We start from the raw sequence: 27,789 nt of genomic DNA, 5'->3' as shown, positions 1-27,789 counted from the left end.
AACTCAGTAGTGCTGCTACTGCAAACTCAGAACTTGTCCTTTTGAGGGACAAACGCAGACTGTGTCAGACAAATGGGTATTAAAGTTGACATCGGTGACACAAACTGTTTAACAGAAACTGAAAGTGCATACCGAGACTCTTTAAAGACAAGTAGTTACTCGACACGCATCATATTATTTTGAGCTGTCTGAGGGGAGGGTGATCTAAAATCTGAAATAAACTGAAGAATATTTTTAGCCAGGTCTTCCTAGTGAGTCAACCTGAGGTGTAAACACCATTTTCCTGTCTTTTTCTTCGTTGTTAGATCAGCTTGCGCATCCTTTAGAGTCGAACCTTTAAAAGAGTTTAAGCTACTCAAATGTGGACACAGAGGTGCTATTTAAAGGCTTCTTATATTTATAAGATTGGTTTTGTTTATGGATAAGATTTAATCTGTGCTACAGGAAAGGCTGACAGATATTTATTGGTGCAAAGTTACTATTAGTTTCATAGCCCAATACAGATGCTGCTTTTTATCTTTCATTCTCTGTATTTTCACAGGTACACTGTCAGAATTTTAAGTATTTCTGTTCTCACTAAGGGGAAGAACAATGACAGAGTGAAGTGCTGGATTCTCATTTGCCTGTGCCTACATGTTTAATGTTAGTCACTCTTTGGCCTACATGATTTTATTCTCTTTCAGTCTGACACAGACTTGGGCTATTTTAGCTTTAAAAAGCTGATGTGTGCAGAGTTCAACATGTCTGTACTGAATGATTTCTCAGTAGTGTGGAGTCCTTCTACTACTGTGAAGCAGCAATTAGTGTGTAATATTGTAATAAAGGGTGCATTCAAATTTATATAGTATAATATAATAATATAGGTTCACTGAGATTAAGACACTGGATCCAATAACAGTTGAGCAGCTGGATGACTTTTATTAGCAATTGCTGGTTGTTTGGATGCCTTAGCCAAATGATGTACATGGCACCTGTGGAGTCGGTGCAGGTGCCAGTAGTTTATTTAGATGAATCGGTGATTTCGGTGCATACACAGGATTCGTACAGGAAACATCTAAACAATAAGAAATTGTACTTTACTCAAAGCTGGTAGCCTGCTAGAGGTTTCATTTCTTATCAACCTATGATACTAAGACTCGCGCTATTGCAGTCTAACCGATATAGGGTTTTTAATCCCGATACCGATATTTGGTGGTTTAACAGTATATTTGCAGATATCTTTTTTCCCTTCCATATTCAAGAAATGTAAACTCCCCTGACATTTATTGTGCGCCATTCTTTACTTACTTATTTAGTCTTTGCCCAACTCTGTTGTTGTGTTTGTAGAGTTTCGAGCATAGGTCTCGTCTACAGGAGACCTACAGACCAAACTGTGTATCAACACTGTTTTTGCTGTCAGTAATGTAGTTTTCCGATTTTCATTTACTGGTTGATAAATTCCAATACCGACAGACTGGTTTAATATTGGTGGATTGTGCGGGTAAATTGGACTCTCCTAAATCGTTGCCCCCCCCCCACCCTCTCCATTTCACAATTATACCATTTTGTTGGCAATAACAGTATTGTAGTAAAAGATTTTAATTATTTACCCCTATTCGTAATGTTAGACTAATTTGTATTTTATTGTTGTATTTCTGCTAAATTAGGCTTTATTGTAAAGCTGAAATATGTTTTGCAGCTCGATATCGATTTGTTTGCTCAGTTATTGCTCAAAAATGTCTTTCTTAAAAATAAAGGTTGACAGCCTCCCCAGTCTGGTCCAGAAATACTATAACTGGTTTAATTATTCAGATTTATTATTGTGCAATATGAGTTAACAGCTGAGTCTACGATGTTACACAGGCCTCATCACTTTCTGGGATGGCAGATGACAATATTTGCCATCCCAGAAATGACATCTGCCATTTTTCTTATTTTCCTCCTCCTTTTTTCATGGATTAGTATTTTTCCTTTTTATATGTATTTTATATTCTGAATAATTTAATCTTTGAGCATTTAAATAATAAGGTTTTGATAAAGCATTACTATCATGAACAAACGGTGAATCCAATTTTTTTTTTTAAATAATGGAGCGATTAAACCCATCATCAAAAAACTGAATATACCATACCATACCATACCATACCACCTTTATTTATAAAGCACTTTAACATAAAACCAGAGTTCACAAAGTGCTGTACATGCTAAAAGCATAAGTAAAGAAAATTAAAATATGAAAACTTTTTGTTCTGTGGTTTGCTGTTTGAATTCTGAAATATCAGCACCCAACTTATGACATAGTCACATGGTTTCTCTCAGCTAGCATGGTAGACTTGTATGAGTCACTTAACCATTGGCATTCATTTTCCAAGTATTCAGCAGTGACAGCAGTGTAAATGTGCCTCCCCAGATGTCAGAGAGCTGTCTCACCTTTGGACAGTGGACAGCAACATCAATACAACCAGCTTAGCTTTGGGACATTGGGATTGGAAATTTACACCAAAGGTCACACGGTGCAATGTTTAGAAATTAAAGAAGCAAAAGAAGCGGTAGTGAAAAATATGACTTGTTTGGAAGAACTGCTAGACGAAAGCCTCTGCTCTCTAAAACGAAGATGGCAGCACTGCTTAGGTTTGCAAGGTTGAATCTGGACAACCAGACGAGATGAGTAGAGATGTTTTGCCACCACAGCAAAAACTGAACACAGCACATCAGCACAAATGTCTGATGCCAACTGCCTAGCATGTTGACCATGGGTAATGATTGGGATTTGTTTTGCAGCCACAGGACCAGGGCACCTTGCAGTTATTGAGTTTACCATGAACTCTAGTATTCTAGAGTCAAATGAGACTATCATGCAAACACAGCAGCAAATCTACAAGATAAGAACTAGGAAAGAAACGATTCAAGAACAGGACTGCATAGTCTTTTGAAAATGTTCTTTTTCCCATGACTTTACCGTCATATCAACTGTATGAGGGACACATCCAACTATGAAGGACATCAGTGGTATTTCATCCTAGTGATTTTCTTTAAGAACCTCATCATATTGGAAGTACCTTGTAAAACCAACAGTTAGCCTCTGTAGTGTTTGAAAATATGCAACACTATCATTTTTGGGGGGTCTGTGGGGAAAAAAAGCCCAACCCTGCTTGTATTTCTGGCTTTGTTTTGGGGCCCGCTGCCAAGCCACAATTTTAGGATTCCCTCTGTGTTTGCCCTCTATCTTTGGCAATGATGCATAGCTCCTTGCTCACAGACTGCTGTGGTCCAACTGAAACAAGTGCCAGCAAACGATATGACGAAGTCCAGAAAATAGAAGCAGAAGATTAAGTTCCTGTCATTGGCGTGCCTTCTGTTTTATTAATTGACTCTAATAAATCTGCAATTTGACATGCTGTTAACTGAAGATAATAATAATTATCAGGCAGTAAGTAATACTGTTAACAAGTATTGTTAGCAGAAAGAATACTAATGCAAAGTTGAAATTGGATGGGGATTCTTTATAGTGCCAGCTTTTACATAGCCATGAGTAGCCATGCACTGAGTGCCACAGTGCAAAGTCTCCCGTTGTCCACTTTCACCAGGTTACTGTAGGTACAGGGACTTGCTCATATTTAACAATATGGCTTCCTTATTCCAGCAAACTCACCATATAAAAAAACAAAACAAAAAGTAGTTAGTATAATGATGTATTACGTGGCCCAACATGAACAAATCTAGGGCAAATAAAAAGCTATTGTTTATTTAATAATCCCAAGATGGGCTAGGCGTATGTTGAATTGAGAATGTATCAACTGAAAATGTAAGTCAGTGTCAAAATGCCAACTGTATTTGACATTTTATGTACCCCAGAGGGAAATTCTGTCACCATTCCTGTTACTGCTTCAGACTATGTAATAGCAGTAAGTGTTAGCAATCATCACAATAGAGAAAAAACCCTCCTACACACTGCTATAGAACATTCTGATATTTCTAATAATTCTTCCTACCTCAGCTGCTGCTCCCAGCTGAGTCATGTGCTGATTTCTAAAGCTGACTTTGACAACGAGTGGAAAGCATCTGTCTCAGCTTGATGGGTCCTTGAGAATTGAGGCCACATGAAGTGTGTGTGCTGGCTGGAACTGAGGCTGTCGAAGCATTGGAGCGTCTCATTGGTTGAACGACTGGTGGTGGGATTTAATGACCGTGTTGTACTCTGGCTGTTTTCTTGTCCTCGGTCTGATATTGGGTACTATTTGCGTTTCCTTGACTCCTTCCTTCCTGGTACTTTTTTCATCTCTCCTCTTGGCACCTTCATAAGGAAACGTGGTTTAAAATTGGCAGCCGCTCACTTGACTTTGCCAAAATGTTAGTAGGAAAAAGCACTTTTTTTAGTCTGTGATTATTTATCTAAAACTGCTGGCTTATGTGGGGAAGTGGTTAATTGGGTCAAATAAAATTGTATTCTATGCTTATGATATTACCTGTAATGAAGCAGTGCACCACCTTTTGAAAGCCTTTGGGATTTCCTGAACATTTCCTACACACAATTCTGTTTCTCACTAATCTGGCTCACTAACATTGGGCTTGAAACTGTCCTTTTATGTCCTCAGAAGGCATTTGTTCCACACTTTTGAGCTTTGATTGTTCTTGATGAATGGTCTGATTACTGTTCTCAGGCAGGGACACATAAAATTGTAATCTTTAACCTTTATATATCCAGTTAAGAATGTGATCAGACAGTTTTCTCAATAAATAAATAAAGCACTCACAGACTGTATAACTGGTTGTAACTATGGATGATGTCACCCACTGGCTATTGGAACAATATAAAACCCAGAATTGTAAGAGATGGTTGGTGCTGTCTGTCCTGGGACATTCTGAATAGCGGGTGTGTGCGATGACGTTTCATGTGCTGCTGCTAAAAATCTGCAGTACATCCTGTACAAAATGGATTTGACTGCAGATGTCCACATATGGAGATTTAATTAAAAATTCTGTCATATGTCATTTTGGGGGGAAATTTTATGAATAAAATATATTTGAGTCTTTTCCCCCTATATTTTGATGACCTCTTCCCTATATACTGATACCTCAGTATATATCAATAAAATGTGGTTTGATAATCATTAAAATAGTTTTGGCATCTTTCCATAGGTTGCTGCATAGGCAGAGACCACCCTCACTAACCTCTGATACAAACTCAGTCATTTTGTTCTGTATTCTGGTCTGAAATATGCCAAAAAGTAAACAGATAATGAAGCAAACTTTGTGAAAACTCTATCAGTTCTTATTAACGAAGGAATCATTTCTAAAATGACCATCAGGCTATAAAGAGGGCTATGCTTCAGAAAAACGTGTGTCCCACTGGCCATAGTGTGTTCAGGTGTTCTTTCAGGTGGGGCCAACAGATTCATAACATTAACATATCAACATAAAACGGCAATCGGTGTAAGTGACTGATATTTTAAAAAAAAAGAAAAAAAATCATCTCCCCAAAAGCGTGGTGTAATTAACCAGATGGTCTCGCTTGTTCAGGAACTGATGTTCAGGATTTAACGAACAGTAGCATCACAGCTGAATACAATGGAGCAAGACTTTATTATTATTGTTTTTAAATATTTTGCATGGATACAGTGACAAAGTGGAAAGCAAACCGATATCAAGGTTTTCCATTTAGGGATGAATTGCAGATAAGAGTTAGTTAGACAAGTCCATATTAATTACATTTTTTTTATTAATGTCATTAAAAATGTCAGTGTTGCATCTAGTCATGTGATCTACTACAACAATTTCTGAAAAATATTTCACTGCTACAGCAGTTGTTGACCTCATCAATCGCATATTTATTTTGGGTGGATAAGTATAGATACTTATTGTTGATACTTTTTACCTCTAAATGAGTTAAATGCTAAAAAAATATAAAAAAAAAATAAAACCACCCACACAAACACTTTAACCCACTCCCACCTCTTTAAATATCAGGATTGGGTGTCATAGAAATCAATGATAACAATGTTGTCATGATACTACTATTCTGCAATGTGCAATACAAAGCAAGTCAATCATGCACGATGCAGTACACTAATTGTGGAATGAACAAGAATAAATAACCCTACAAATAAACAACAGAATCATACATTATTCACACAGTTTGATATCAGTTTTTTTTACGTAAATAATGTCTGTGCAAGTTAGCTAACTTCTATTCACATCCTCATTAATTTCATAAGAAGGGTTGATGTAGAGACGTGGTCTAGAAATTTAGAAACACTCATACGTTCCAGCAAATCTATTCAAATCATGTGCCACTGTTATTTGTAACATTTCACAATATTTTGCCAAATCAATATTTTGCCCCACTCCTTGACAAATATATAAGCAGTAGCAAGTTTCTGTAAATCCAAAGAGTACATTACAACACTTACTCTACTGATGTACCCTTGAGTAAATCCCCATCTGGTCCAGTGGAGCAGCTAAGTGGTAACCAGCACAACCTTCCCCTGGATAGATTAAGATTAAAAACAATGCCACGCTCCAACACTTCTATAGGGAAAACAAGCTCAAGGCAGACAGAAAAAGACGTATTGAAAGGATGAATTTTTCAGGGCTCTCTGGGGAAGGGAACTGAAAGAAAAGCTAATCCTCCATCCTCCCCCACGTGCGTTGGAAACGGGCTGTTTATTGAAGGCCTGGAGATATAGCACCCTTGTTTGGGTGGAAAGGGCAATGGTGGATGGTGAGGAGGTTTCTGATTCATTAGAATACAATGGCAAAAATAAGAGAGAGCCTTTGTTCTGCTTCTATATGGCCATCACAACCAGGTTTTTCTCACTTGTAAAAAAATGAGTAGGCATAATGCGGAAAATAAGTCCAATCTTGAAACTAGACTTCCCACATAAGGTGAAAGGACACTTTGAGAAACATGCAAATGAAGGGAAGAAATAACTGCTTTCAAAATAGTCCGTTTTTTTTTTAAACTCCCAAATGAATTTTAGTCACATGTCCACATTAGTACACTTGCTGTAAAGTCCTCCTGTCTCTGATCTCATCTTCTTCTTCACAGATATGCAGTCTTCAGAGCAGCACTGACAGGCCTAACTCTGGTTTGACACAACCATGGAGTCCTCCTCTGAGTCCCAGCAGGAACCTGAGAAAACTTTGGTAAGTCATAATGCATAAGTGGGTACTTTTCTGGGTAGGCATGTGTTTTTAACATTTTAAGCGAAATTTCTAATGTGATTTATTATCCGAAAATATAAATAAGGACAATAAAGTATGTAAAAGTGCTATATTTTCAGACATTGTGGCAAGCAACTGACACACCCAAGATTATAAATCTGGCAAGTGACCTTAACTTTAAGCTTCACTGTTTTCTTGGCCTATGTGACAGAAAGTACAATTTACACTTAGCGTAAGGTGCTAATATTACCAGCCTGCCACAGACTTTTCAGGCTCAACAAAACTGACACTTGATTAAAGGTCACACAGATATGAGTCATTAAAATGTCCTCAACAAACAGAAATCATGATTTCAGCTACTGAAAAGGAAAAGGGTACGGTCATCTGCAGTTCTTGTTCTTTGTTGTGTGCTGCAATGTAAAGCTGTTGCAACTTCCTGTTGGGCGTTCCTTGTTGAAAGTAGCAAAGTAAAAATCCAGCTTTAAAGTTGAGAAGAAAAGATGTTTATGTCTATAGTTTCATTTGTTCTACTCCTAACAGAGCACACAGCAGGTCTACATTCAGAAATGTAGTTAATAAAATAAAAAGCTGGAAAGCAGTGGCAGCGTGTAACATATAAACTTCAAGTTAGATGTTCTTTGGAGGAGAGATTTTAGGACATTAGAAAAGTACTACGAGCCACACATCATCAGGTTCATCTAAACATTAGATGTTAAAGTATAAATGCATCCAGGGAGACGTTAAGTTTAAGTTCTTTGTAAAATGTGTGTGGTTCAAAGCACATGAAAGCCAGCACTGTGTTTGCTTGTCAAGTGCCAAAGGATTTAAGCTGTTTGGTTGGCAAACAGCTGTTTTTTTTAGATATTTTTCCCCCAAAGATGTTGCGCACTAAGCAGTAATTCTATTATATTTTATATGTTACACAGTAATTGTGTTATTTATGGTGAGCTGCATGAAATTGAATCCAGTTCCAATAGTTTCTGAAATGTTTAAGATGAGGCAAGTTCTTTTGTACTGTGGGAAGCTGTGACAGCCACACTCTGTTATTGCAGTGTGAAACTCAATTCATATACAATCGTGTCAAAGGGGAACCCCAGTCCATTTGTTCTTGATGATTGGACTCAAATATGGCAAGGGTGACAAGGCATGGAGTGCTGACACGCTTTCATTATAAAAAAAACAGAGCCTACAGGTGGTGTGCTGGGTGCAGATGTTGAAGATCAAACGTGCTGTCATCTGAGGATACAGTCATGAAGCGCTCAGAACACATCATCGTCCACGATATGTTGTGTGTATATTAATGCATGTGTGCCTTGAAACATTATTATGCTATTTGCTGGGCCTTTTAAAACTGCAGCTTTAGTTAACGGACAGATGTTAGATCATCACAGTCCGGTAATCTAGTAACTTCCTAGTAACTATTTTGAAAGCAGGGTGAAATCCAGTCACAGCCTGAAGAAATATATGCATATACATTTGTGTCATATGCATAAACATATTTTTGTTTGGTGTATTAGGATAAGATCGTTGTTGATAGAGACAGTAAAAATCAATGAAAATTGTATCTCCATAATAGTGTCAGGTAGCTAGCGCCCCCCCCCCCCCCCCCCGGCTCTCATAAAACACCCCTTCTATCCTCTGTTCTCATTCTGCCCTTTCATTTCACCTTAGTCATAATCCTGAGCAGCCATTTTTGCAGCCAGTAGGAGGGCAATTATGATTGCAGATAACTGGGGTGACAAGAGTGGAGGCTATCTCTCCCACAGGCCTCCACATACAGTGAAACACAATGCCACTGAATGGGAGCGGAGGTAAAAGCCCTGCCTTACTTCTCTGATTCTTGCAAAGAGTGGGAGTGAGCTCTGATAACCTTCAGTCGCTGTTAGTAGCCCAAGCTAATTTCTCACAGCCTGTTTTAGGGACTGCATAATAAAACTGCTGATGCATAAATTAGTTTGAAAGCCATGTTTTAATATTGGCTTTGAACTGCTGTTCTTTAAAAAGTGAATTTAATTTAATGAATCTGTACTACTCTGGGATTTAGGCATAAACTTGCTTTGTTGAGCTTCTGGGGCTGCGTGTTATCACTTCATCACACATTATAAGTGACTACAGTGCCAGAATGGTGTGAGACTTAAACTGTGGGATGTACTTTGCTGCAGGCTCATCCCGCTGTTGCCTGAAAAGGGTGCCTCCCAACCCCAGATGAAAGGCTCTGGGAAGCATGCCGGGTGTCTGCCGCTTCTCCCTTAACTCTGACATCCTCACAGTCAGGAGACACTTCAGGAATGTTTATGGCAGCCCACCCCCTCCTGTTTCAAACATCCACCGTCATCCAGTCTGCTGTCATTTACATTGTACATACTGAAATGAAAGCACTGGTGACCTGCTGGTCATAATAGGCAGCAGTGAAAAGGCACAACAACCATTATGCAGTTGAACAATGGGTTTGAGGTAGCTCAGAGGTAGAAGAAGAGAGTCTGTGGCTCAGAGATCACCAGCTAAGGTATTTGAAATGAATGAGAAAAAGCTCATTTATTTCATGGCCTCTTGCATGGCACCACTCCCCAATCCTCCCCCACAACTGAGCCTCTTAGTTGCCAATGAGAATGCACAATTTAGAAGTTTAGGCCAACTCCAACATGAATGTTTACAAAATGGTGAGATGGTTTTTTCTTTAAGGTAATAAGCAAAGAGGTTTGAATTATGAACAATTAAATTTTGGAGACTCTCTTTAACTGACACTGGGTAAGGGGACTCATCTTTTCAGTCACCATCAGTGGTTTACACGGGGAGAGAGTAACATTAACCCTTTACAGCGCAGTTACAAAAGTGTCTGCTCCTCTTCTCTACATAAATAGTAAATTGCCTGTATCAACGTGAATATGTATGGTTATAACTGCGGTCAAAATTGCTTCCACCCTGTTTCTTACTTTGATAATAAAAATCTGCAGATGCTGTAAGCCCTTAGTGAACTCTTCTCATGCATGTCAGGAAGCCCTGCACAGTCGCTGAACCACTTTGATCTACTTTTGAGGGAGCAGGGTGTTCAGGGGAGAACTTGGTTAACATAGCACTAGCGCTGTCACATATACTGTGTGGCACATTATGTTGCACCAGCAAGTATGCGTCTCTTATCATGAACAGATAGTAACTGACTGCAATTAGTGAACATTAGTGTACCGATACTAGCTGCACAATGGAAACACTTTCCAGCTGTTTCTATATGTATGTATACGTTCAGATTTCCAGTTCTAGGTTATCCTGAAGCTTTTGACTGATTAAATTTCCTACCAGTCGAAAAAAAAAAAAGCCTTTTGGTAAGTTAAGGGAATGAGCACCTATGTAAACAGCACCTTCAGTTGTTTAAACTTTCAGCTGTGAAAGTTGCCCACCACAGCCCTGACTTCAAATGCAAGTTCAAAGTCAGATTATGCTTCGTTCAGAACACTGTTCAGACTAATAGTCAGGAATATTTATTTTGCCCCAGGTATCGGCAAAATAAACAGAGCGGCTCTGATGAAAAGATTTCAACTAGCAGAGCTTATAGAGACTCTTTGTACCGAAATCCAAAATGCCACATAATGTCACAGGAGGAAGAAGCAACAGGAGGCTTCAAGGAACCAGAGGTGAAAATTGGCTTCAGGCTCCTCTTGGGGAGTGAGGAACTGAGGCTGCCTTACTTTGTAAGCATCACTGTGTAGATGAGGGTGGTGTTGACAGAGCAGAGGTGACAGCGTGGGCTGATTAAACACATTGTCACCACTAAAACAAACTGGTTAAAGTAAACAGGAAAAGCAAGCTCATCTTTCACAGCGTTGACCTCAGAAACTGAAACTGAAAGCTAGAAAAAAACAGTAACTTTGAAAAGATGATGTGGCAGCTGTAGCTGATTTCTAAACTGATAAAGCTTCCCTTCCTCTTTGCTGGTGTGCACACTGACAAACAGGTGAACACCACTGTTGGAGTATCGACTTCCTCAACTTGATTGTCTGCTCATGAGCTGTAGTTATGATGCTAGAAGAGTGGCAGCTGTCCTCGGAGTCCTGTGTAGTGTCACATATGATACATGGCACTTTTACAGATCGTTGTTGTTATGACCACTGAAGTGCAAATTATAGCCTTTGTTTTCAACAGACAAAGAACAAGTGAAGTGGAAAAACAATCAGAGGAACTGAAGGTTACTTATAAATAAGTGGTCTGCTACTGGTATAGCAGCCTTCTACTCAATTCTGAGCACTCAAAGTGCATATATATTTATATATATACATAAGCACTTTTATCTAACATTCACACACACTCACACTCCAATGGATGCATCAGGGCAAATCGTATAAGGGCCGTTGATCGATCTGCCGACCTTCCCATTGGTAGACGACCCATGCAAAGAAAAAATATCTCCCTATTGAGTATTCTAGATGCTGAATCAATGCTTGGGCTTAAAATTTGTTAGCAGTAGATTCACAGAGTTCATTAGAGTTAAATGAATACATTATTTTTGGGTCTGTGTTTCCACAAGCCCCGCTAATGCTAGTGACTTATTCATCATGAAGAAAACAAGACAGTCGATCGATCGATTACTTGCGCAAGGGAGGCCTCGTCTGTGTCCACCACGAAAATGACCCCGACGGCGGCCTTCTCTCACTGCCTTTTATTGAGAGACAGTTCACACAAAACACATCACAGCAAAGCAATGGCCGCATGGTTCTAAGACGAGGCATTGTATGTATATGTGTGAACTTCTGTACGAATGTGTGTGTGTGTGTTATGTGAGAATGTGTGTGTGTTACCTCCTGCTGACCAAAGGGTCATAAAAGCAGGAGCAACATCACAAGAAGCAGATCTTCCAGATAGGATGCATCTGCAATAAAACATTACAGCCCCCCCCACCCAGAACCTCGAGAATCTGGGGGGAAGGACAGTGGAATTCCTTTCATCAGAGTTGGCAAGCATAAAATGACAACATTTAACAATTCACTCTAACAATTATACCCTTTTTTTCAGTTTCTCGTGTGTCATATCGGTGTTTGAAGACATTTTTTTCGCATAGTTTTATGTGAAGCATTAACCAGTCTGTTTTTATACTGAGTTGAGTATTTTTCACTATGTCAGGCCTTCTTACGCAGTTTGCTGACAAACAGAGCTTTTCAGCAGAGTTTAGCAGTAAGTAGTAAGTTGTACTGAGGGCTGTTATTTCCTATATAGTCATTTCCTGAGTTCTTTAGCGAGTGGTTTGTGTCTGTGTTTGTCTAAGATCTGAATTTTGATAACACCGCTGAACATATACCACAGACTGCATGTAGTTTTGGAGCTACTATTACTCCTTAATCCTGTTCAAACGTTTTCTATTTTTGATGCAAACTGTCAGGTAAGAAGTAGCTTTGTTAGCATGAAGTAATGTAGTGTTCTGACAGGTTACAGAAAATCCCCCCCCCCCCCCCCCAAAAACAACAACAACAAAAAAACAAAAACAACAAAAGAAAACAAAAACAAGTAATAATTACAGGCTTGCTTGCATTTCATGTTAAGGAGTAGACTGAAACAGTAAAGCTAACTTCACAGTTTCACTGTGGGAAAAACCCAAACATTTAATATTTGAATTGTCACTACTATTTACATTAAAGGCTCCATAAAGAAGTTTCGCTAAGAGAAACATTGAAATGTTTGATTTCTACAAGTGCCACATATAGAGTCATCACCAATGGGGAAACCTGATTTACATTCAAACCGATAACAATCGTGTCTTTACCCATAAAACTAATGTGTGTGAGTTTTTAAAAAAAGTTTTTAAAATTGTCATTAGAAAGCTCTGCTTCTTTTAAAAACGATCTCTGAACATTTCTTAAGAAAAAAAAAAAGAGTAAAAAAACCCTGTAAAACCAGATTTCTTAAATGATATTAATGGGTTAACAGTGCAGCTCGTGTCTCTAGTATAAAGAGTGCTTTGTTTCTTCTTTGAGAAAACGCTGTCTGCAGATGAACTTTTTGGTCTAATTTTAATGGCCAGTGCAGCAAATGAGTTTTACGTGTCTGAGTGTGTTCGATAGAGCTGGTTGACTTTGTTCATGCTCTTTGCGTAAGACTCTGGTTGCTTCCACTATTTGAACTGCAAAGTGAGAGAAACAGGCGTTTTTTGTGAAGCTGAAAATAACTTTGAACCCTGACTTATGAATCACAGTCATCTCTCCCAGCAGGCTACATGCTGACTGCCTCCTTAAGACTCCCAACATATACAATCAGCTACCTCTGTTATGACAGAGCTTTTTTTAAATTTTTTTTTATTCATGTGCACCACTTTTCTTTGAAAGGTTATTTCCAGATTTCGGAGCAGATGTATTCTTACTCTAATTTTGTCTTTTTCAGTTCCTCACATCTTTGGGTTAATAAGTTGCACGTCTCTCTCTCCTGGAAGACATTCACAGTGTGGCATCTGGTCTTTCACATAGAATGTGCCCTAAATAGTGCTGTATCAAATGTGAAGAAAAAGTTCAGTCCTTGGTTGCTTTTCAGTTCCACGTAGGTGACCAATCACCGTATTGGGCTGGTGTTAATTCAGAAATGCTTAGACACAGACTCACTTATCTTCCCTCAGAGAGGTATGTGGAGGAATGGGGAGAATTTCAACCACCGATCCAACCAGTCTTTGAGAGTTGGGTCCTGACAGGCTGGTAGTTATTGATACTATCTTAACACTAGTAAGCAACGCTGTCTTTTATTCTAAAAGCACAAGAATGATGCTCTGCACACTGTGTTAACATGTGTATGTAGCATCCATGCATTAAGTTTGTAGAGGTACAGAGAGTACAGAAAAAGGAAGAAGCCATCTTTTTTCTTTTTTCTTTAATTGTACAGCGACCTCCATCGATTTGCGGTTCAGTATTCGTGAATTCACCTATTCCTGGATTTTTCTGTGGAACATAACTCGGATAATTTGCCTATTTGCTGATTTTTTTTTATTTTATTTTTTTTAAATTTTCATAGAGCTAAAATGTTTGATAATTATTTTCATTAGGATGATCGTTTAAGATATATTTGGTGTTTGAACTGTTAAAATAGAAAGTTATAAACGTTTTTAGAGGGGGGAGTGGACTGTACTGATGACTGTAAAGTAGTAGTACCTGGGGTTGTAACACAAGTACTCTGAAGTCCTGTTAACTTAATTTGTAAATAATTAATAATAAATTCAAGATAATCAAAAGTAATTCAATTTTATGTTATTTTTAATATATTTAAGTAAACAGAAATTAGGTTTATTCAGCATATTATACAGTGGGGCAAATAAGTATTTAGTCAGCCACCGATTGTGCAAGTTCCCCCACCTAAAATGATGACAGAGGTCAGTAATTTGCACCAGAGGTACACTTCAACTGTGAGAGACAGAATGTGAAAAAAAAAATCCATGAATCCACATGGTAGGATTTGTAAAGAATTTATTCGTAAATCAGGGTGGAAAATAAGTATTTGGTCAATAACAAAAATACAACTCAATACTTTGTAACATAACCTTTGTTGGCAATAACAGAGGTCAAACGTTTACTATAGGTCTTTACCAGGTTTGCACACACAGTAGCTGGTATTTTGGCCCATTCCTCCATGCAGATCTTCTCGAGAGCAGTGATGTTTTGGGGCTGTCGCCGAGCAACACGGACTTTCAACTCCCGCCACAGATTTTCTATGGGGTTGAGGTCTGGAGACTGGCTAGGCCACTCCAGGACTTTCAAATGCTTCTTACGGAGCCACTCCTTTGTTGCCCGGGCGGTGTGTTTTGGATCATTGTCATGTTGGAAGACCCAGCCTCGTTTCATCTTCAAAGTTCTCACTGATGGAAGGAGGTTTTGGCTCAAAATCTCACGATACATGGCCCCATTCATTCTGTCCTTAACACGGATCAGTCGTCCTGTCCCCTTGGCAGAAAAACAGCCCCATAGCATGATGTTTCCACCCCCATGCTTCACAGTAGGTATGGTGTTCTTGGGATGCAACTCAGTATTCTTCTTCCTCCAAACACGACGAGTTGAGTTTATACCAAAAAGTTCTACTTTGGTTTCATCTGACCACATGACATTCTCCCAATCCTCTGCTGTATCATCCATGTGCTCTCTGGCAAACTTCAGACGGGCCTGGACATGCACTGGCTTCAGCAGCGGAACACGTCTGGCACTGCGGGATTTGATTCCCTGCCGTTGTAGTGTGTTACTGATGGTGACCTTTGTTACTTTGGTCCCAGCTCTCTGCAGGTCATTCACCAGGTCCCCCCGTGTGGTTCTGGGATCTTTGCTCACCGTTCTCATGATCATTTTGACCCCACGGGATGAGATCTTGCGTGGAGCCCCAGATCGAGGGAGATTATCAGTGGTCTTGTATGTCTTCCATTTTCTGATGATTGCTCCCACAGTTGATTTTTTCACACCAAGCTGCTTGCCTATTGTAGATTCACTCTTCCCAGTCTGGTGCAGGTCTACAATACTTTTCCTGGTGTCCTTCGAAAGCTCTTTGGTCTTGGCCATGGCGGAGTTTGGAGTCTGACTGTTTGAGGCTGTGGACAGGTGTCTTTTATACAGATGATGAGTTCAAACAGGTGCCATTCATACAGGTAACGAGTGGGGGACAGAAAAGCTTCTTACAGAAGACGTTACAGGTCTGTGAGAGCCAGAGATTTTCCTTGTTTGAGGTGACCAAATACTTATTTTCCACCCTGATTTACGAATAAATTCTTTACAAATCCTACCATGTGGATTCATGGATTTTTTTTTTCACATTCTGTCTCTCACAGTTGAAGTGTACCTCTGGTGCAAATTACTGACCTCTGTCATCATTTTAAGTGGGGGAACTTGCACAATCGGTGGCTGACTAAATACTTTTTTGCCCCACTGTATGTATTATATTATATGTAACAGATACATTGGTATATCTGTAAATAACTGTAAATAAAAATGTGCCTGTGAGCACTGTGACTTGCCAAAGAGAAGAGGGTGGGGAAAAACTGTTGGCACATCTAAGTTTCCACCCACATTAAGTTTGTTTTTTCCCATGTTATATTGTCCTGTCACCAGTAAGGTTTACATGCTAGCTAGCAACAGATTAGATGAGAACCACAACAGGCTCTGTTCAGCAGCTACTGCTGACTGTACTTGCCCCCCCCCCCCCCCCCCCCCCATCGCTCAACCTTTGAAACCTTCTTCTAGGCTACTTGCAAAGATGTCGAAGTATTTATAAAGTAAACGCTGCAGACCTCATGAGACACTGGACAAGTCTAAATGCGTTTGCTGATGAGACTGGCGTGGAAGCTGTTTGGCTGAGTCTTGTTTTGCAGATTATTTGCGCTTACTGAAGATGCCACAGCAATCAGACTGAAACTGGAGTGTGCGCGTGCGTGCGTGCATGCATGCGCGTGTGCGTCCTCCTTTGGGGTTATTTTCCACGATGGCTTCGGAAATCGGCACTTTGGTTTATTGGTGCAGAAGAGCCGTGTGGTTACAGTAGCCACGCTCGAGGGGATGCATGCCTTTCTGCAATAACTGCTTCAGCGCACTACGTTTTAATTGTGGCTACCAGTTCAGTCCTTTATAAACAGAAGACAGCCTACTTCCTTGTTTTTGCAGTTGTGCGGGTGCTTTGCTGCTTTGCGTGTCAGTCAGATGATGTTGGGCTGAAAAACATGTTTGCGTTGTTGTAAAACGGAGAGTAAAAACATTGTTTCATGTTTTTTTTGTGAAGATGGAAGGTGAGATATCAAGAGAGACAGTCATGAGTGCTTTTGAGGATAGATAAAAGCACTCATGACACAGTAAATAAATGCCTGCGATGTAATGCTTGAGTGGGACAATAAGAATTTTACTGAAGGCTGTGAGTGATGAGAAGAGGAAGAAAAGGACTGGCCAAGAGAGGAAACGGCGTTCATCATAGAGAGGCTTAAATTCTCTTGCATGCTTGTTCTCGGTGCTGCCTTGTCTCCTCCCTTTAGTGTTTGGTTTGTGTGTGTGTGTGTGTGGGAGACAGAGACGGGCTGTGCTCAGTGGCTTGTTGTACCAGGTTTAGTCCGATCAAGACGTGGTAGCAGCGACAAGCTCACATCCCTCTGCTGACTGACACATGGTACGCATTTCCTTTGTTTCTGTAAGTGAACCTTAACACTGCATGTGTGTCTGCTGGGTTGGTTGCAGTTACAGTTGATCACAGTGTCGCTTTAGAAGAGCTTTGATCTAGAAGATGCTTTGTTTCTTTGAACTACTGCTGCAGTAAGAGTAAGTAATTTGAAGCTCTACATGTAACTGTTTGTGATAAGGTTTCACACAAAAACACAGAGCCTGCCTTGTTGTTTCCACTCTGTTTGTTTACTTAGTGTGTTGTCACTGAATGAAGGCCAACTCTCACTGCGTGCTTTGCTCAAGGGCTGTGGGTACAGCCAACTCAGATTGTATTGCTTCTGTTGGAGCTGTAATGAAGAGTTAGATGGCTCAGTATGTGTCTTCACAGATTTCTTCTCAAGTGTAAGAATAAGGAAGGCTGCTGCAGCTGAAGCATGGATCCACTCAAGCCTAATGATGGGAGGGGGGCTGACTCTAGTTGCTTGCAAGCAAGCCACAGGCAGGAATACAACTACATTATAACAGCATAATAGCTCCTTAATGCAACCCTCTCAAGTCCAATTAAAACCCTAATGAGGCCTACAATGAGATCACAATGAAGCATTTTTTTCTTTAAGTCAGATCAATTAACAGCAGAAACGGCAGACCAGATTCTTAATTGTCTGACCATGTGTGTGTCTCATTTAAAGGCAAATTACCCAATTATGTATTGGTGCACTAGAGTTATGTAACAGCAGTGTTTTCCAGGAATGATTGTGTTTCTGTTTAATTATATTCCCCTCCTGCAAAAGAAACCCTGCGGGAGTCTTGGAGCTATCCAAGGGCTGCAGGCAGCTAGGACTGGAGTGAGTGTAATCAGATTGACAGTACTGGCCAAGCCCTGAGCTTGTTCATTCTGAACAGCTGCTGGCGTCTGGAGCCAGATCTTAGAATAAAGAAACAGGATAAAGAATGAATTGTGAACGCGCATTTAGCGAGTATTACACAGAGGTCTTAAGTGACTTTCCAATTCCAAAATCACTCAAATTCTAGCGTTATCAGATAAATACACTGATCAAAAAAATTAAAGAAACTCTTGGAAAACGCTGATTTTTTCCCCCCCATTCTCAATGGGACAGTGTAATGTTTGAGGAACTAAAGGATGCCACATCGTTTGATGGGAATGAAAATTCAGTGGGCCACAACAACAAATAGTACTCACTAGTTTGTATGGCTCCCACGTGCTTGTATGCATGCCTGACAAAATTTGGGGATGCTCCTAATGAGTCGATGGATGGTGTCTGGTGGGATCTCCTTCCAGATCTGGACCAGGGCTGAACTCCTGAACAGTCTGAGGTAGGGCTGTGCGATTTGACCAAAATCTCATATCCCGATATAAGACATCTATCGTCCGATAACGATATAAATCACAACAATGTTACATTTTCTGTAAAATCTGTGAATCTCAGGCAGCTCGACTTGCGTGGTGTTTCCAGCTGGACGTCGTGTACCTGGAGTCGAGTGTTTTAGCCGATGCATGAAACGATACATTTTTAGACATAAGTTGTAACGACGCCGTTTTCTTTGTGAGTATTTATTACACGGCGTGCTGCGGGGAAAAGCCTGTTCTAACGTTTGAGTCTAAGGTTTATTTTTTTAGCACCTGGCGGCTCTTTTTTACTTCTCATCCGTAAATAATCTGCTCTTTCACATGATTCAGTTTATTTTGAAAAGTCTCAACAGGATCTTGAGCTTTATTGTGAAAGGTTTATGTGGAAAATAAACAAGCGGACACGCGATGGTTTTACCGTCGTTGTTGCTAACGACAACGCATAAAAACAGGCGCTTGTCCATCTGTAGTGTGGTTGTATTAAATATAAGAGAAAGAGAACTTTAAGAAATTAATATAGCCACTACAGTGTCCATCAGAACCATGAAAAAATATTGCCGTAAACAGTTTATTTTGCGACACCACGAAACAAACGATAGCGTAAAATGAAACGATAGATGTTTTTATATCGTCATCCGATATATATCGTTATATCGAACAGCCCTAGTCTGAGGTGCAGCCTTGCAGCATCAGATGGACTGAAACATAACGTCCCGGTGTTCTGTTGGATTTAGGTCAGGCATTAATGGGGGCCAGTCAGTAGTATCAATTCCATCATTCTCCAGGAACTGCCAGGAACTCTAGCCACATGAGGTCAGGCATTGTCCAGGAGTAACTCAGAACACACTGCCCAGTGTATTGTGTGACAGTGCGTTCAAGATTTCATCCCGATAGCTGCAGTCAGGGTGCTGTCCCTCCATGGATATGCTTCCCCAGACAATCACTGACGTACCACCAAACTGGTCATGCCGAATGATGTTGCTCTCGTCTGTGAAAAACACAGGACGCTACTGGTGGAGCTGCTAATTCTAGTATTATATGGCTAATGCCAGTTGGGCTCCATGGTGCCTGATACAGTAACATAAATATTGATATTTACATTGTTCACATTGTAAGGCGCTTTACCAAACTGTATTTACATTTTTGTCCTGGGGCGTTTTCATTTTACAAAGAAGCAGGTAGTGTTAGTGGTTGCTAGTAGAAATGTCCTGGACGTTTGTTGTGATGAAGGGGAACTGGGTCAATTTCAGAAATGCAGTTTACCTAAGTCAACTTTCAACAGGCCTATGAAGTTATGTCCGCCTCACCCTCCTTCAGGTTTGTGATGTGCTGTTTTTTTTAATAACTTCAATAATTTACCCTGTGTCTGGAACAACTGATTTTTAAGATGCTGAGGTAGTGAAGAACTAGGTGTTCCATGACAGGACTTAACTAATCAATTGGTGCTGGTTATGTCGGTCTATCATAAGAACTCCCTTTCACCTCCCTGCTGCTCTGGGCTTGATACTTAGAGTTAGGAATGGAGAGACAGGATGATGAACAGAAACGCACTGGGATTCTTCCTGTTTGCTCCAGTGTTTCTGCTTAGAATTATCTCTGTATGGATTTCCTGTCTGACCCTGCATTGCTTCCAATTTCCATGTCACACACTACTTCAGTTTATCTCGAGTAGAAGTTAAAGCTTACATTTAATTGCAATTGAGCATCTTCCAAGGCATGCTATTTTGTGTGGAAATCGAATTTTGACCCTAAAAAAATGTTGAAAATCCAGTGGTGTGCTGAATATATTCAGCAGTCTACACTGTAAACTCTGCTTTATCATAAACAACATTTAGAGTGAAGCAGCACTTAAAGCTATGTTGATCAGCCAGTTGTTGTTTTCTGCCCATCTGGAAATTACTGTCTATCAAGTAATATTTAAAGCCATTGCCTGCTAAGTATCAATTTAAGTGTTTTAAATGGAATATTGAGAAAATACTAAAAATGGCAAACATTTAAGAGACTCGTTCTGCAACACTGTCACTACTTAAACTACGTAAAGCTGTCAGGTTTGCACTGATCCAAGCATTTGTTTGGCGTACAATTGTTATTTTACATCACTGAGTTCATATAATATGAGGCAGTAACTGTAGCTTGTAAGTGGACGGAAAGATTTTGAGGCGAGGGGAAGACTGAGTCAAAAGTCAGACTCATTCTGAATCATAACACAGTCACATCTTAAGACATGGACTTAATGATGTTTTTAGAATCAGAATAACTCAAGTCTCAAAATTGAACTTCCTGCAGTGGTTCTCTCTATATTCGTGGAGCCATTGCAAAGAGGAACTGCTAGTAGCTAATTTGAATACTTTCAGTAGCATCAATAGAAAATCAAAACGTGAGTTCCAGTGTTCCTCACTGTATCTACAGTGGGGCAAAAAAGTATTTAGTCAGCCACCAATTGTGCAAGTTCCCCCACCTAAAATGATGACAGAGGTCAGTAATTTGCACCAGAGGTACACTTCAACTGTGAGAGACAGAATGTGAAAAAAAAATCCATGAATCCACATGGTAGGATTTGTAAAGAATTTATTCGTAAATCAGGGTGGAAAATAAGTATTTGGTCAATAACAAAAATACAACTCAATACTTTGTAACATAACCTTTGTTGGCAATAACAGAGGTCAAACGTTTACTATAGGTCTTTACCAGGTTTGCACACACAGTAGCTGGTATTTTGGCCCATTCCTCCATGCAGATCTTCTCGAGAGCAGTGATGTTTTGGGGCTGTCGCCGAGCAACACGGACTTTCAACTCCCGCCACAGATTTTCTATGGGGTTGAGGTCTGGAGACTGGCTAGGCCACTCCAGGACTTTCAAATGCTTCTTACGGAGCCACTCCTTTGTTGCCCGGGCGGTGTGTTTTGGATCATTGTCATGTTGGAAGACCCAGCCTCGTTTCATCTTCAAAGTTCTCACTGATGGAAGGAGGTTTTGGCTCAAAATCTCACGATACATGGCCCCATTCATTCTGTCCTTAACACGGATCAGTCGTCCTGTCCCCTTGGCAGAAAAACAGCCCCATAGCATGATGTTTCCACCCCCATGCTTCACAGTAGGTATGGTGTTCTTGGGATGCAACTCAGTATTCTTCTTCCTCCAAACACGACGAGTTGAGTTTATACCAAAAAGTTCTACTTTGGTTTCATCTGACCACATGACATTCTCCCAATCCTCTGCTGTATCATCCATGTGCTCTCTGGCAAACTTCAGACGGGCCTGGACATGCACTGGCTTCAGCAGCGGAACACGTCTGGCACTGCGGGATTTGATTCCCTGCCGTTGTAGTGTGTTACTGATGATGACCTTTGTTACTGTGGTCCCAGCTCTCTGCAGGTCATTCACCAGGTCCCCCCGTGTGGTTCTGGGATCTTTGCTCACCGTTCTCATGATCATTTTGACCCCACGGGATGAGATCTTGCGTGGAGCCCCAGATCGAGGGAGATTATCAGTGGTCTTGTATGTCTTCCATTTTCTGATGATTGCTCCCACAGTTGATTTTTTCACACCAAGCTGCTTGCCTATTGTAGATTCACTCTTCCCAGTCTGGTGCAGGTCTACAATACTTTTCCTGGTGTCCTTCGAAAGCTCTTTGGTCTTGGCCATGGCGGAGTTTGGAGTCTGACTGTTTGAGGCTGTGGACAGGTGTCTTTTATACAGATGATGAGTTCAAACAGGTGCCATTCATACAGGTAACGAGTGGGGGACAGAAAAGCTTCTTACAGAAGACGTTACAGGTCTGTGAGAGACCAAATACTTATTTTCCACCCTAATTTATGAATAAATTCTTTACAAATCCTACCATGTGAATTCATGGATTTTTTTTTCACATTCTGTCTCTCACAGTTGAAGTGTACCTCTGGTGCAAATTACTGACCTCTGTCATCATTTTAAGTGGGGGAACTTGCACAATCGGTGGCTGACTAAATACTTTTTTGCCCCACTGTATATCAGTATTGTGCTTAATATTTACATTCCTCAAAGTGCCAAATGCAAAGAACTTTTATCCCCAGTTTTGTTTTTTGGGTCTCTTTTACACACCGTCTGCTGTAGTCCACAGTTTCAGACTTTAACAACAGCCATTCTAAGCAGCTTCTGTTACATCTGTCTGAAAGCTTGGCTCCACTACATGATTAGCATCAGGCAAGGCATTAGAGGAGCATGTATTTCATTCTGAGCTATATCAGAATTTCCAGGGCACAGAGATGTACTTAAAGACGGCATAATGACACGGCTTGGTTTCAGCAGGGTAATTAACAGGAGCAGCCTCACTGTCAGGCAGCCCTGTGGGTCTCCACACCTGCTCCCTATCACAGGGTTGAAAAGCTACCGACTTAAACAGGTTTCAAACTGCATTGGTACTGTATCCCAGCACGCAGTGTTCATCATTTTGTCCACACCTTTCTTTCTAGTATGTAAGCCTAACACCTACAGCTCTCCCAAAACATTAAACAGAAGGATTATACACCTGTGTTTGAGCATGTGGAAATCAAGTGCAGTAAACAAAAACGGACTAGTTTTAGCAGCGATGTTCCAATTACATCATTGACCAGGAAGGAAATTCTGCACGGTCACCATTCATTCTGCCCGATTGCTTTTGGTTATTCTGTGGAATTGACACAGATGAAACAATAAAACATTTGCCATTCACTTTTTAACAGACTTGCATGATGGTTGCTCCCTCTTTACTGAAATAAATACCTTGGCTCACCCTGTAAATTCAGGTTATGGGCTTGGCTCTTGCCTTACTTTGGCAGTATCTTGGCCAGTGCATACAGATCTCTGTGAGCCCATACCATTAGACGTTTCATTTGTGATGCCTGCTGTAGTTCCACTCCAGTTGTAAATAAGCCACCCTTTGGTCAGCACCCATGAGCACCATCCCATACTGCAGCTCTCTACCTCTGAAGTCGGCCTTTAGCCAGGGACTTTCTGACGGATGTGCCAGACTTTGAAGATATTCTGACAGGACTGCGTGCTTGCCTGCAGTTGTTTCACACTAAGACTGCTGCAGAAGGGATATTTGAGTTTCATTAGATTGCAGCTTAGAATATTTTACATGATTAAACAGTGTATTGCACAAATGAGATGTGAAGTACTCTGTTATGATGTAACATTTTATTGTACTGCTCCTCTTTATGCAGATATTTCTTCCATCAATCACTTGAGGCAGCCCAGAAACCTCTTTATTGTAAACGAGGAGCAAACTAAGTGTAAGCAGATCTAATGAACGCACTTTCTAACTTTGTAACTATCCAGTGAAATTGGCTTTGCATTCTGAAAAAAAAGTCACTTTTGAAATCATTTTATGAGACAAAACAAACCTGTTATTAGAATAAGTGCTTCTGTGTTGCTTTGATGTTTAATGTAACAGGACTCTTTCTACCGTCCATCAGGACGTCTACTAGAAAACCCCTGAACCTGTTAGGTTGTTCCCTTCAGGGAGTTTTACTTTAGAGCAGTTAATTAATTCATTAAAAAAATATAATTTGCTAATCAACAAATTGGTCATTTGTTAAGCAAAATACAGTTGGAGTGTTTTTCTACTTTCCCAGAACCTGAAGTCTAAATGGCTCCAGTGCTGTTCCTGCTGTCCTCTGTGTTTGAACGTCAGGAGGTTTCAGTTAGTGCTTATCACGTCAGGAATTAGGTTTTAATTGAATTTACATTCTTTCATACAGCAGTCTATGATGGATAGGACTTGGCACGAACCAGCTTGTATGAGGTTAATCTTTTAAAAATGCATATCTTAATGTCATTATGTAAAAACTGGTTTGCATGCTGTCTGTGTGGAGAGCAGAAATTTTGAAACCACTGCCTATTGTCTGGTGATGACTTAGCATTTTATTGGTAAAGTTTATCTATGATGACTGGCACATTGCAACAAAATTTGAACTGTTCGCTCTGCTGATATACTGCATCCATCCATCTTTACTTATAAAGCACATTAAAACAACCACAGGTGACACAAAGTGCTGTTACATTGGAATAAAAATCGAATCATTTTAAGACTTGGTTCTTACTGGCTAAAGAAACTAACCAGTGAACTAAGAACCACTGGGTTCCCAGACTGTTTAGTTTTGTTCAGTTGCAGAGTCTACAAATAAGAAATGTGATAACCATACAGTGGTTTTCCTGATAATAAATGATGAGTTTTATTTGCAGTTTATTGGCTGAGGGAGGGTTTTTATAGACAGCACAGTTCTGGGAAAAGAGGGTGAGGTGTTTTTTATGAGGAACTCTTCAGTTAGTAAACTATTTGAATTGCTGAAAGCACATTAGCACATGCATTTCGAAACTCCTTTGCTGATATACACTATGGGTAGTATAAGTGTGAACGCGACCATTAGTTTGATACACAGCTGGCAAAGCTTCTAATCTAACAGTAGTGATTAAGCCAGAGTCACAACAGCTGCTGTTCCATATTAGCTGTGATGGCTAATATGAAAGGTTTTTCTTCACTTCATGTCTTAAGCATGCAGTGGTTTTCCTGAAAATTAAATAATGAGTTTTGTTTGCAGCTCTTCAGGTTTGGCGTGCTTAGTAATTATTTAGTAATCAGTTGTTTTGATGTCTTTCAGCTTGTTGTTTTGCTTTTACAGCCCACAGCTTTACTGTTTGGGTTTGAGGATATGAGGCAGCTGGTGAGTGGAGAGCAGTGGACAGCAAAAAGGAGCTAGAAGGACAGTCTCTGCTCGGTCCTGCTATCGGGGTTAGAGAAATCCTATCTGTGTGGGAGTGTGTGCGTGTGTGCACTGCAATAGCATGCACAATGCTGTTGGAAAAAACAAAAGCATAACATTCAAATGGAGAAACTCACAGTTTCGATTGCTAAGCTCGTTCTTAATTGAATAAAATGTGTATGTATGTTAATGGTGCAATTGAATTTATGAAACGCTCAGAGATGTTTTAGTTTTAGTAATCTCCAGTACTTTTAAAATCGTAACAATATTATTCCTGCTGACACAATTATAAATCAGTGCTGTGCTGTTTAATTCTAAGCCTCTGTCTGATAACATATTAGCTGAATCAAGAGGAATAGAATTCTGGATTGTGTTATTGAGCTAAACCAGCATATTTGTATAAAGAGGAATTGTTAAGTATAGTATGAACGGGACAAGTTTATGTAAATACCCTGCCATGGCCTCATATCACAACTATATCACAACACAGTGGAACATAAGAGATTCTAGAGCCACACGTTACACTTGCAATATAAATATATATTACATAAATGCAATATAAAGGCTACACATCGACAGACATGAGTTGTGCATGTGACATTTCAAAATATCAGCTTTTATACAAAATAAACAAAGTTTCATACAGTAACAGTGGCTATGTGGAGCTTTAAAAATAGCTGCCAGTGATGACTCAGCCATCCAGCAGCAGTCTAGCACCTGGAAACCTGCAGCTCTGTCTCTGTCGCTCCCTATTGAGATTTTTAGCCTCTGTAATTGTGTCTTTCTTCAGTGACAAACACCTTTGTGGCGTCTAACATACAGGCTGTGGATTTTTTTCATTATATAGATTATATAGAAGAGTTTTAGGCTGTATTTTGATTCTAGTAACTAAAGGTGCCTTTCAGATATAGGGGAAAAAACTGTTGGTATTTTTTTCTCCTTGCTGCTAAAAAGAAACTGGGTCAGAACTTGCTGCGAGTCATGTTTTAACATTATGTAATATGCCATGGCATTTTATCCTGAATTAGCACTCCATCCTTTCACAGGCAGAGACGGGGTTTGGGGCCATGTTTCCTGTCTAGGTTTGGAAGGTTTGGTGCGTTCTGATTGGGTTCAATCTGTTTAGGTAGTTACATCATCACCTTTTATAGCTGTATGAATATGGATGAGCATTTGTTTCCCAGCGTTGTGTAGATAAGCCTGAGTGTTCTTAATGCACTGCCTCCGTTTATGTAGGAGTTGGGTTTGTTCTGAATAAATGTGGAAATGGACAAAATTAGGGTTGTCTCTAAGTTTGTGCCTCTTCCCCAGACGCAAGGCCTTAAATGTTGGATATTTGGCTATGCAGACTTTAACCACATACTGTTACTGTTATCTGAAAGTTGATTTAATTTATTAAAGACTAATAATCTCAAAATCGTTTCTTGCTAAGTGTAAAAAGCCCAGATGCTTTGCTCTGTGTCTGTGGTTAAAATGTATTTCAGTTTTCTCTCACAGCATCTGCTGCAGTGTCCTTGTTTGTCATGTCATCGGCACAGCAAGCTGCTGGCTTTGAAATGAAAACGAGATGAAAAGAGTCAGACAGTAAAATGTCACCTTGCTTTTCACCCCCTCTAAAAGGGAGCTGGACACCTTGAACGTTGCCCCTGTCTTTGTTTCCTTCATTAATTCAAACAAGGTTGTCTGGTGTCATCCAGTTATGTCGGCGGCTGAGGTTGAAGTACAGGCTTGACTTGCACATCTATTGTGTTTGGGCCTGCAGGTCTGAACAGACCACAGTGGGATCAAACTAGGTGAGCTGTCACAGGGAGTTTACCTTTTTATTTGCATCTGCCTTAATCAAACACAGTAAGCTGTTGCAGCAATAGCTGCCAATGTTTTCTTTATTTTCAGACTGTGAGAACTCTTCAGATTCTTACAGTATTACATGTGCGTCTGCGATCGTGCACACAAAATTGTGATTGCTCAACTCATCTGAGATCTGTTTTGATTAACCTGTCAGTGGAAACTGAAACACTACCCGCATGAAAATATTATGATGATGATTTTTCTCTTGCAATATAAGGCTGATGGGTTCGAAACTTTTATTCTCTCTAATGATGGGAAATATCACTGACAGTAAAATGTACACATATCTATGTCCATGCTTTTAAGATCCATCTACTTTAGTGAAGGATTTTAGACATCTTATGATGCACATGTTAATGCATACATTAATACACCAGCACAGGCTCATTGCAGATCTTGTTGTCAGTGGATATGCAGTACGTTCCTCCTCAGGCCTGTGAGTAGAGTCACTGCAGTGGAGGTGCAGCAGACATTGCTTGGTTTGCTCATCAGAGAGCTCTTACTGGAGCTCCTGTAAATAGCTGGATAGTATGCATTGTTTTATTATATATTTTTTTACATTAATGTAAGTTTATGTTGAGGAAATATTGCTGGCTATATATGATATGGTATGATATAT

At 40.0% G+C, this 27,789-nt stretch overlaps 1 protein-coding gene across 4 annotated transcripts in view; it reads left to right on the top strand.

Annotated features, from left to right (window-relative positions):
- The window catches only part of osbpl8 (oxysterol binding protein-like 8), a 98,975-nt gene that overhangs the window by 26,006 nt on the left and 45,180 nt on the right, over positions 1 to 27,789 (top strand). For all 4 annotated transcript variants that reach the window (XM_080291320.1, XM_080291325.1, XM_080291321.1 and 1 more), the window contains one exon: positions 7,028 to 7,125. In XM_080291320.1, the coding sequence (XP_080147446.1) occupies positions 7,081 to 7,125 (45 nt within the window). In that variant the 5' untranslated portion in view covers positions 7,028 to 7,080. The remainder of the gene's footprint in view (positions 1 to 7,027; positions 7,126 to 27,789) is intronic.

This window comes from Astatotilapia calliptera, chromosome 17 (genome assembly GCF_964374335.1).
Source record: "Astatotilapia calliptera chromosome 17, fAstCal68.1, whole genome shotgun sequence".
Lineage (NCBI taxonomy): Eukaryota > Metazoa > Chordata > Actinopteri > Cichliformes > Cichlidae > Astatotilapia > Astatotilapia calliptera.
Note: the sequence above shows the minus strand (reverse complement) of the source record. Positions and strands in the feature narration are given on the sequence as shown.